Here is a 12207-nt window from a genome sequence, read left to right as displayed (position 1 = left end):
CCACCCAGTGTGTGTAATCTTTGCGATTTCTAAAAGGAGAAAAGGCCATGCCTCCTGTCTGAATTTTTCATTCCCCACCCTCTCTGTCTCTGTATAACAACTGATAAATAAGCAATGAATCCTGTGGACATAAAGCAGAATGGACTTGATTTTATGTCCTCCACACACCCCAACACCAACTCCCCTAGATACACATTTTGTCTGCCTTTCTCTTCCTGTCTCACTCCTTTCTTTTCTCTATGAGGCCTGTCTCTCTGTCTCTGTGTGTGTCTTAAAAGCTAAATCTTTTGCTGTGTTCATCTTCGTTTGGTACTTGTCCAGTGAACCATATTGACTCTGGTTCCAATATGTGGTGCAAGAGTGTGTGTCTGTGTGTGTGTGTGTGTCTGTTTTTATGGATTGAATGTGACCTTTTGCTTTGTTAATCCACCACCGATTTAGATTTAGAGCACTGGTGGCTTTGAATCAGTCTGAGAGGCACCTTGCTTGGCGAGCAGTTCAGAGTTGCCTCGGTTTAGAGTATTGCATCAATATATGCCTCAACATCACTCTTTGATTATGCAATATTCTTCTCAGTCAACAAGTGTGTGGGCTGTTTCAGACACACAGAGAGAGTTGGTATTTGAGCACTGTGAGAGGCAAAGATGTGATGAAGGCTAAAATAAAGGAGTGAATTTAAATGGAACTTTGTCGCCATCTGGTGGGCTAATAAGGATAGTGACTTTGTGTTGAGGGAAATAATGTACTTTTTGCTCTACAATATTTGTATGACAGGTTTAGTCACTATAAACTTTGCAGATTTAGATTAATAATACAAAATTAAACTCACAAATACATTATGGTGTATTATAATTAATTAATTTAAAGATTTTCATGATCCATAGATGAAATTCGCAAGCTACCCCGTAGAGTACTTAATTATTAGAATAATAATTAAAATATCTGAGTGGGCCTAATTCATCCACCACTGACTAAACAGCCTGATAGCAGACAGTCCCTCCAAATGGCCATATGTTTTGCTGCAAGGTAGATATTTTTTCTGTACATTCAGTTATAATGTAACTCAACTGAAAAGGTCAAAAATTCTATAACTTTTTCATGTTTTGTATGTTTTATATTTTGGCATCAAATAGGTCATAATTAATCTTCAGTGGTACCATTGCTGGACAGGTATATTATATTATATTATATTATATTATATTATATTATATTATATTATATTATATTATATTATATTATATTATTACAATGCATTTGTATAACATTTATCTTGACAATCATATTTTGAATTAGAACTCACACATACTAAATATTAAACAGAAAAAAATGTCAGCGTTAACGAATATAGTGTGTACTTATTAAATAACCTTAGATTTGTCCAACTCTCGCGAGAGTTGTATATGTTGTTAAGTCATTATTCACATTGTACAAACTAATTACATTTTATAATACGACAGTGCCGTGTTTAGGATATGAGGAGGTTTAGGGACAATAATAAATAAATGATTACGATTACGAAAAGGTCATGATTGGGAAAATCTCTCGAGACCTTTCCGCGAGTACCCTGGTTTTTCATGCCGATGTTACCACGGTAACCAAACTTAGAAGTCCCGCCCCTCAGTTCACAAGAACCAATCCAGTTTTAATGTGTGTCTATTTACCCTCAGCCGCGAATTGCGAACTTCCTACTTCTCTCACCGTTCATTTACTGTTCCTACTGTATAAAATCAAGCAAAACACTCACCATTTCATAACATTTGAGGCAGTATGAACGCAGAGCAGTCTGCTGAAACCCACAGTAGTGCAATTCATTGTTCAATTTCGACGCCGGAAGGGAAGGACTTGAAGAAAGGAGCGCTGAAAAGGTATCTAGCTAACTTGTTAATACTTTGCGTTAGCTACCCCTAACGTTAGCTAACTGATGTATGTCGTCTACAAACGTCTGCTAACAGCATTTTCAAGACATGCTAATTGGATTTATTCACTTAAAAATATGTTTCACATAGCTTTATTCCAATGGCCTCCTGTATCGGTGTGATATTGTCCCAAGACCATCCTGAAATTATATGTAGGTCACTGTTAGGTTAACTGTAACAATAACGTTGTTATTAATTATGATAATAGGCACTCAGAAGAGAGATCGTGGAGTAAGTATGACATTCAATAAAAGCAAAATAATGCAAATGGGGAAGATAGAACATTAAAATTTATGAATAAAAGAGGTCAGTTTAATAATGAGTAACAACACTCGATGATTTCATATATTTCAAATACGTGGGTCTTTGTAGCTTTTTTTTTTTTTACTTTTCTCCTTGACTAATGAATTCTAATGTAGGTTTTTATCAATCAGAAGTAAGGTAAAGTTTGGTTTTCAGTTGGCCCATTTGATTTTATGTATGTGGAAATTACCAAAAACTAAAGATATACAATCGTATTAAAACGATAGACTTATTTTCAAAATAAATTAGAATATCCCTACCACAAATTATGTTAACACTGCTGTTGCTGTAGTGTTAAAATGTGCTGACAGAGGAAACACGTCCTCATTTTACTGGGTTTTTTACTGGTTTTTAGTCCTGTTGAAAAAAATCTAACTAACTAACTATCTTTTTATCCACATGAGGTTCCTCTGGGTATCTCTCTTATTCTGTACAGGTTGTTAAAAATTCCTTTAATCATATGTTTGATAATTAGCATAATTTAACCATAGCTAGGAAACTGATGAAGACATATATCTACAGGGGTTAGAATTTAATTAACTTAAAACAGAAGTGATATGATGTGTTTGTTGGCTCAGTGTTATGGGAGGTTTGCACTCTTGCTGTAAACCTGTTGCTGGTTTCTTTGTATGTGCAGTATATGTACACACATGCAATACAGCTGTTAATGCTTTTATTTACCACTGATAATTGCTTGTTTAGAGTTACTGAATACTACTGAGTGAAGATGTAACAGCCGCTTCATAGGGATGTTATTCTTTATACATTTTTTCATCACATGAAACATATCCTGTCTTTAAAAACAGTTTAAAGGTCCAGTGTGTAAGATTTACAAACCCCTATTGAATATTGGAGAAATGTAACGTCATGAACATAAATATTTTAAAATTTAAAGTTTTTATTAGTGTATAATAGCCTGAAATAGGAATCATTGAATTTTTGTTGCTTTAGAATGAGCTGTTTATATCTACAGAGAGCACAGACCTAACAAACCAAATACTGGCTCTAGATGCGTCCATTTGTGTTTTGTACGAGTTTTGCAGCCACCATAGGTTCGCCTACACATTTGAAAGGGGAGAGGGAGATGAGGTGTTTGCACCCTGCAAACTCACAACTAGATGCCACAAAATCTGACACGCTGGTCTTTTAACTGATTCTCCTCTCTCCTTAGAACGCCGTTCTCCAAGTTTAAGAAGGTACACTCCAACTTTAAATCACCTGTGAGTAAATCCCTCTCTGATTGTAATACATACACTTACACGTGTTTACTAAGGTCACTTCTGTAGACATTACATAGACTTAAATTCATTTCCTGGAGATTTATCCTAACCATAACCACTACTTGCCTAACCCTTACCCTAACGTTAACATAAATCCTTACCTTTAACCACTGACCCAAAAATCCTAATTTTTCCAACTGGGGACTCAGCTTTTGTCCCCAGTTGGACCAACTGTCCCCAATTACCTGGTCTTACTTGGTCCTCAAAAATAACTTAAGTCACACACACACAAACATAAATACTAAATGTAGTGCTGATAAGCATGCCAGTATCACATTTGTCGTTCTGCACCTCACAGCTTCAAGTATCTGAGAATGCTAAAGTTAGTCCTGCAGAGGAGGTGGCAGACCTTGAGAGGAGAAGAGAGCAGCTGGACACAGAGATAGCACAGCTGGAGGCTGAGTGAGTACAGCTGTGTGTGTTTGTCTTCCTGCATTTCTGTCTTTGAGGTCCAACTTGAATAGTATGGGTTGAGTTTGAGCATTTAGTGTTCATGATTCAGTTTAATGGGACAGGGAGTCAATAGTGTTGATCCCCACAAATAATTCCCTGAATTGCCTACAATCCATGTGTCTCTCTGTGTGTGCTCTTCTTGCCTGCACATAGTTTTGTCATTATTAATCTGATTTTCCTCTTTTTGAGATATTTGTGTGTGTGCCTGAGTATAAGTATTTGCACAGACCTGCCTTTGTGTGAGACCAGTTGTATGTGTGTGTCTCTCTGCAGGGGATACAGAGTAGAGGAGCTGGAGCATCATATTGATATGCTGCATGAATACAATGACATCAAAGACATTGGACAGTCACTCCTTGGCCGTATTGGTAAGGGAAATGATCATATGGACGTTAGAGCCAAAGCAATTAATTACATTTGTCAATTTGTCATTTGTCATTTTCTGGACCACGCAATTTATCATTTAAACAAGAAAGTGAAATGTTTTAGTTCACAAATTTTTAGCAGCATTTAAAAGTGCAGAATTTATGAGGACAAGATGCTGTTTTTAAGTTCCATCAAATTTCAGTACCATATACAGAGTTTAAATTTGAATTACTCTAACCAATAGTGAAACAAATTCAGAAAAAGACTCTAGAGCCAAACTAGCCAAACTAGCATGATTTTGCACTGCTATGGATCCCAGAAATGCACAGTTTTTTGTCAGGCAAGAAGTCAAGAAGAACTCAGGCACAGCACCAAATTTTAGCTTGAAGTGAATTTAGTAAAGTTTCTAAGTCATGAGGTTTTTTGTAATAACCTTTCATGCTTATCCTTTATGATTTGATTCATCCCACCCCACTATGAGCTTGCTCTCATTTAACTCAGTTCTTTTGGTCAAATTAGCACAATGTCATTCTAACTCTGGTGCGCAGTCACATGGAGATTGAAGGAATGAGGCTGATTTTTCTTCCACGGGACTGAGGTGTGGAAAATCTATGGTATGAAATCAACTTGAATCATCCACAGTATATAGTATAATACCCGACTTGTCTGCTGATCGTGGCAGCCATTTATAGGATGCTTCATCTCCTCCCCCTGTTAGCTATGGCCTTTTCTGTATCCATGACTGAACAAGTCCACCAGTAGTAGTTATGAGTCATGAGTTATTTTCAACTATTTATTTGCAGGCGTTTTAAATGTTGCAAGATAACTGCTAACGAACACTGCCAGTTGAATGAGTTGTCTGTCTGTCTATGTGACTCATGTTTACACTTCCTGGCTAATTTATAATCAGGCTGTATGAACACTGAACAGACTAGATGAGACTAACTAAGTATACTGTCTCATATGTAGTTATGTTTATCTTTATGCATGTTAAATTTTACATTCTTTTTATTTAAACATATATCGCAGAAGGAAACACTTGAATAAGTTATTATCTGATTAAGTATTGCAACTATAGCTTGTATTAGAAATATAAACTAAAAATTATCAATTTCATTCTATCTCATTAGCCTGATATCAGACTGAATTGTCAAGTCATTTCCTTCTTCAGACAATCAGTCAGTTCAGTGAAGTGGATGGATTTGAAGGTCTTATACAGTATTAAATTGGTTGAAGTTGACAGTCCACCACCAGAAGGCAGCAGAGCTGTGTCTCAGTTTCCCTCCAACAGCTGCATCAAATGCCAAAGCCGGTCATTCATTTGACTTTGGCAAGTATTTACACAACGCTGATGATGTTTGCATTTCGATTGCACTGGTCTGCCTTTAAAACATTCAAACCCATTAGATCAACACTTAAAAAATGTCATGGTTGAAGTGCCTCTCTTATTTGGTCCTGTTTGGTTATATTTCTCCACCTCATCCAGCTTAAATAAGCTAGTTATTAAAAGTCCATGCATCATATGATGACAGCAGTATTAATTTTAGGGCTGCAACTAAAAACTATTTTTATGATCGATTAAAATCCGCAGATTATTTTCATGATTAATCTACTATAAAATGTCTAACTTGTTAGTGTTGTTGCAATTGCAATACTTTACGGTGTAACATTTACTAATCACTTAACTCAAATCACTGATTGGCTAATAGCTAGTACAACAATTGCAGGCTGTAGACTCTTCTTTCACAGAGAATTGTGTTGGCATTTCACCTTATCCCTACAGCTCTTGTGACACTGCATAGTACTGTGTAAATCTGTTCAGGAGTGATGTATTTCTGGGGACGTGTTAGTGTGAGGAAATAGTCCATGCGTCTTTGAAATATCTTTGTGTGCATGTGCTGCAACTGCACGCGGATGAGGAAGTGTGGAGAAGTTCAAAAAATTTCACACTGGTGGGGAGGTTTTGGTGTATCACCGCCAAGTCACATTATGGCCTGTGTGTGTCATAACAAACATGACTTTTTACCTACTTGTACTTGTGTGTGTCTGTGTGTGTGTGTGTGATGTTAAATAAAATCTGGACTTCCCCTACTATACTCTATTTAACTTTGCCCATATAGGTACATAGCAACAACATGTAGTTAAACACACCTTGAATACGCTAATGGTACTCATTTCCTGCTTCTGTGGCGGTTATTACAGTTTTACATATTTCAGCCTTTAATTCATTTTAGTTTCCAGACTGGTTTTGCTCATTTCAGTTTAGTTTTATTGTTTAAAGCTGACATGTATAAGTTAACAGGACCATCCACAGGCTATTCTAGTCATTCATTTACATGGTGATGGGATGCACTACTAATAGGGTAAAGAGCCCAGACCTAAGGTTTTTATAAGCTTCTGAATCGAAAAACTGAGCATTTATGAAGCCAAAAGATGTGAGGCATCAGCAGGAAGAATAGGGAAAACTGTGTCAAAAATATTAGTTAGTTGCTGTTATCTAATTTGTTATTTGCTGTTGTCTAATTTGTGACTAAATGGAAAAGTTGAAGCTAACTCGGTTATGAAAGACTTGGTTTTGATCTTTGTTAGGGTAACAGGGTGCAATGTTACTTTATCATGGCAAGTTGTTCAGAATTCTACCTGCCTGAAGTCACTTTTTACTTGCCCCTGTGCAAATTGTTTTATTCAGGGATTATCAATAACTTTCCCACTTTCCCAGTCGGGCAAGCGAGTTGCAATCCTGATTGTTGAGCCCTGGTTAAATGATGATTACAAGAATCAATCAAATAGTTGTAAAAATCAAAGTATTTCACTGCAAAAGCAAGGTAAGAAGAAGGGACACTGAGATATACAGGCAATATTGAGTTTGTCAATATAGCTCTTCCTCTCTGGTGGTCATGGGTTACTAAAATGGTCCTTTGACATGTAGAAATTGAATGTTACATATTGTGATGCTGATCAGTTTCCTTTCTAGTGGCCATGATATTCAGAGTTTTGAGTGTGATGCATCATCCTGCCTCCTTTTTAACTGGCTAATGTACAACTCACAGTAGCTTTGACTTCGGAAGTATTAACATAGGACCATTTCTGATTCTGAATCTGATTTCACAGAGACTCAGACCTGGTCGCAGCCATTAAGAACAACTATACAAAAATAGCTGATGTTCTTGCAGATGAACTGAGATTGTTTTATAACCAGTTAAAAACTCCTTGTAGTAGCTTTATGTACACAATATTATTTTTTCAACACATAGTTTTATTTTTTTAGTTTAGTTTTAGTTCATCACAATAACTTGATCTGCAGTAATCTCAGTAAACTGGGCAATCTCAAATTTTAAATCTATATTGTGAGACAAAAGCTTGCTGTGACTTTAAATTCTTTGTCAGTACAGTGGAGAGTCGGGATGATAATGACCTCTCAGTGAATGGAGGTGGCGTTTCCCCTCTGACACAATGGCTGTCTTTGACATCACTTACTCACACACACATAAGTACAGTCACTGTCTGTCATACAGACACATGCATACACTCACACATACACAAACTGTCAAACACAAACGCATTCTATCATCCTCTCTTTGCGCTCTCTCTCACTCACTTTTCTCAAACACACACACACACGCACCCACTTTCACAAAGAGTCTACACTTAAGCACTGAGTTGCTGTTGTATGCTGTTATTCTGAAAGGGAGGCGATGGGTGGGCAGGCTGTAGAATGAGTGAGGAGACAAGAGGAGATGCCCTGCAGTACCCTCTAAAGACAACTGTCCCTTTGTCTCTCATCATGTCCATCTGTCTGTCTGTTGGTCAAGATTAAGGTCATTGTCACATCTCTCAAGAAATGTCTTTTCTTATTCCTAGAAATATTCATGTTTTCACACATTTAGAGCTATTTATATAATCTATGAGTTTGCTTAATGACAAACTTGCCAGTTTTCCCTTGCCATTCATGCATTATTGAACAGTTAAGTGAAATGTCTGTGAAGGAAAACGGACAGAATAGGTACAATATTGAGAGGAAACTCTCATACAAAGCCTTGTACTGCAACCGTACCTCAGTCTTGAGTGTAGCCCCACAGGAGCAAAGATGCTCAAAATCAGATCAGAACAAAGCCTTAACCCCTCTGTAGCTCCAGGCTTTTATATTTATATATTCCAACAGCAATGCATGTGCACAAACAAATATAATTTGCACAAGGTAAAAGAAGAATAGTTGTGTCACTTAAGGGCTGACCCATTGCTTATTATTATCAAGGCTAATAAGAATATCAGGTGAAGACCAGATAAAGATGTATATGAGGGGGGGAGTTATTAACCAAGAGAAAATACCAATCAGTTGATTCTTCTTTTCCAATGTGATGTTTGGCTATTTCGTGTTGCTGGCTGCTGATCAAACAAAGTAAAAAAAAAAAAAGAAAAGAAAAAAAACAATAAATTGTGATGAGTTTTGTTTTTTAGACTTATAGAGTAGTTCAGGCATTAACTGACAATAAGATGTAATTATTTTCAGCCCTGGTAGCATCCTGCCAGTACAGCATGCAGTGGCAGCAAATGCTAGAGCTTTGTTAGTCCTGTATAGGAAAAACAGTAAAGCCAATTGGTCTCTGTATCAGCCTCAGCCTGACACAGCTCAGTATAGCTTGGATCGGCATGATTTAAAAAAGACAGGCATCTAGCTAATGGGGCTAATTTGTCAGATATGTTAGATGATATGCATGTTAGATGATTATGCTTTAATGGGCCTTATTTATGAGGAAAAACTTTTTTAAAAAGCTGATTATAGTAGGGATGTTCCTGCCTAAAATGCAGCATTGGGTTCTGACTATACAAGTCTATGCACTGAGCCGATACCACATCACTTATTACTCCTGAAAGGGGACCCTGCTACTTCCCTGCAGTGTCTCACATACAAGGCTAGTAGTAAATAAATAAAATATATGTTTTTTTTAACACACTGGTATCGTATCAGTACTCAGTATCAGCTCACACACACTCAGCACACACAAAGTTCACATATTGTATCAGGGAGGGAAAAATGGTGCCGGAACATCTCTAGGTTTTATATTTTAAGCTGCAATCAAATGAGCAAATGGGGAGGTCTGTTTTATTTCTCATTTTGAAGCAATTGTGTTAAATCTTTTCATTGAGTACAAGCCTTATGTTTAAAGTGAGTCTTTTATGTAGTGCTGTGATCTTGGTCTGTTCAATGTTCTGAGGATTGTTTGAAAAGTAGACCAGAGGGAGTTGACCCTGTAATCTGCTGAAGGGGCCTAACCCCAACTTTGCTCTGTCTTGCAGCTGCTCTGAGGGGGACCACGACACGAGATCTCTACAGCCACTTTGGTCTGGAACTTGATGACTGAAAAAAAAAAAGTATGGAAAAAGGAGTATAAATGCTATGCTTGACTCAATCAACTTTGAAAGCACTTGTTTTGTTTTGACATTTGATCTTTCTAAATGGAGTTGGCATAAGGGTGTGTGATGGTTGCAGGAATGCCAGTTATTTCTTTATCTTTGGCTTTGATTTTTTGTTATTTACAGGAATACTGGAGTGTCAAGGTAAAGTGTAAAATAAAATGTTCTAGCTCCTTGTACAATATGCTTTGTATGCTGGCAATAACACGGGATAAATTAGTCACATAGACCACTACAGGCAGTGAGAGGCTGTTCATACCTGGTTTTAACATGCATGCTTCCTGGATGAGCTGATCACAAGTGGACAGCTCTGAGTACGTGAGTTCACACCTGATATTAGACTGCGCCTTCAGATGCTTCACAAGTGACTACTTGAGATCGGCGCTGACTCCCCAGCTCTATATGCAAATAAACACTGAGGCTGTTTTGTCAGTTGAATGCCAATGGCTGTCCATTTCAATATGAAAATTCAACTATTCATTCCTTTTTTGTAGTTCATGGCTACACTAAACCCTATATTTGCCTCAGCATGCCTTGTTTTACCTGCTCTGTCAGTTGCTTGGTCAGAGAGGTGTCCCATGGTATGCTGGGATTCTATACATGAGCTGTGAGCAGGATGACCACCTTTATTTTTTCTGACCGATGTTTTCACATCACAGATGACAAAGAAAGGCATTAATGAGTCAGAGAGAGTAAAAGTGTGCGTCCGAGCGCACCACAGCGTCTCTCCAGCCTGCTCTTTACAGCAACATAATGGGCCTCATGCAAGAACCACTCCTACGAACAGACTCATTCTCACAGTTTGTACGAGTGATTTTTTTTTTTTTTTTTTTCTCAAACACAATTTTTAGTGGTCCAGACATGTCGTAAGAGTCATGAGTAGTTAGTACAATGTAGTAGTACAATGCCTGTCAGTACAACATGACCCACTATGACATGTATACTGTCCTCTGTCCACCAGAATTCCCCTTGATCCCATCCTCCTGTTGCAGTCATCAATCACTTTGTGGTGGCAAGTTTTTCCTTTTTTTTTTTTTCTTTTTTTTTTTAAAGCTGCTTTCAAATCAAACCATTTTTTCTTTCTTTACCTTAAATCCACTGCTGGTGCTGTTAAACGTATAGACCTTCCTTAATGGATCTCCAACAGCAGCACTCTCCAAACTTATAAACTTCTTTATTATTCTTTGATGCCATTTTCATGAATGAACACCTCCTGGCATATAAGGCTGGAATCATAGCCTTATATGGTATTATTGGGGTGTTAATTATGCTAATATATTTCTTCATACGCATGTGCACTCATATGCACGGTGGATGATTGACACAGTTTTCTGAAGTTACAAGCGTTTGCTGAATCTGTCAGTTGAATAGGCGGTCCCTCAATGTGGCCCAGGACAATTTGCATACACACTGCTGAAAGACTGTGGTCACATGCAGCCCAGACTACCTCAGTGGTCTGTGTATCTGGATTTCAGTGTGTCCTCTATGTGTCTTTGGTGTATTCACACCTGTGCTTATATCTGTCCACTTGTGATCGGATCACCCAGGACACATGTTAATACCATTTGCATTGTTACCTCTAAAGCCACAATGGCAACGAAAATGAGTTACACATAAATTGTAATTATAGCATAAATTTTGTGGATTGAAATAGTTGAGCTGACAGAAGGTCAGTTTTTGATAAAATTTTCAGAATCTCCACCCATTTTTAGTAAAATGCATTTGTCTAAGTGAAAGTGTGACTGTTAAAAATAGGCCAGGTCACCACCATGCCACTTTTTTAAAGATCTTTGTGGAGGGAAAAAGGATATTAAGCAACTGTCACACTCATTTACAGTTTCCTGTATGTCTCCATGGGACTATCTGAAGGTTTAACTACAAGCAAAGGCTTTGGTACCAACTTCCTTTATTTAAAAAAAAGTCCCCAGTGTTGCTCTGCTTGCATGAAATATTCAGTATATGTATTGAAAAGAGAACACAGGGTGTGCCTTATCTGTCTGAGAACCACTGATAATGTGCCTTGTCTGACTGATAGTGGCAGAGAAGCTTCACAGCCTTGATGATGCTCTGTCTGACTGCGTGTTACAATGGATGTGTGTATTGAGAGTGTATATTGAGGTGTATGTGCACAACAAAGCAAAAATGTATACATGTGTGCACTTTTATCTCTCATTTACAGGTCAAAGCTCATCCTATTTTCTTATCCTGTGTTCATGTCCAATCTCACATACTGGGGTCAGTGTGGTGTATATGTACCGTACCAGATGATAAATGCTAACCAAGGTCCTCATGGTTGCAGTGCCAAATTACAACTTTTATCCAAAAAGTCATAGATATTGCTGCAGATAAACCCAACTCTGTGAAAACGGGTTACATGCAACATATTTGGAGAGAGTTAGCAAATAAACCTGTTGATTTCCCTGTCAATTTGATCTTTTGAAACCACTGGGGAAGTAACCGTCTGTAACCTGCAG

The 12207-nt window shown here is 37.6% G+C and overlaps 1 protein-coding gene across 1 annotated transcript; it reads left to right on the top strand.

Annotated features, from left to right (window-relative positions):
- The first annotated feature begins 1684 nt into the window (after positions 1–1684).
- swi5 (SWI5 homologous recombination repair protein) lies at positions 1685–9703 on the top strand. Its single transcript, XM_084745412.1, has 5 exons — positions 1685–1865; positions 3391–3439; positions 3798–3901; positions 4226–4320; positions 9617–9703. The coding sequence occupies exons 1-5, from the start codon at positions 1768–1770 to the stop codon at positions 9679–9681; spliced, it is 411 nt and encodes a 136-aa protein (XP_084601538.1). The 5' UTR covers positions 1685–1767; the 3' UTR covers positions 9682–9703.
- Positions 9704–12207: the final 2504 nt, after the last annotated feature.

The sequence above is a fragment of the Lutjanus erythropterus genome, chromosome 20 (assembly GCF_056507025.1).
Source record: "Lutjanus erythropterus isolate fLutEry1 chromosome 20, fLutEry1.hap2, whole genome shotgun sequence".
In the NCBI taxonomy this organism is placed as follows: Eukaryota; Metazoa; Chordata; class Actinopteri; order Lutjaniformes; family Lutjanidae; genus Lutjanus; species Lutjanus erythropterus.
This window is presented reverse-complemented; position numbering and strand designations above follow the sequence as displayed.

What these genes read in the sequence shown, in the direction of transcription:
- swi5 (XM_084745412.1), top strand. Translation starts at nt 1,768, where the DNA reads ATGAACGCAGAGCAGTCTGCTGAAACCCACAGTAGTGCAATTCATTGT. An exon ending in AAGAAAGGAGCGCTGAAAAG is followed by an intron (nt 1,866 to 3,390) that starts GTATCTAGCTAA and finishes CTCTCTCCTTAG; the next exon opens with AACGCCGTTCTCCAAGTTTA. An exon ending in ACTCCAACTTTAAATCACCT is followed by an intron (nt 3,440 to 3,797) that starts GTGAGTAAATCC and finishes TGCACCTCACAG; the next exon opens with CTTCAAGTATCTGAGAATGC.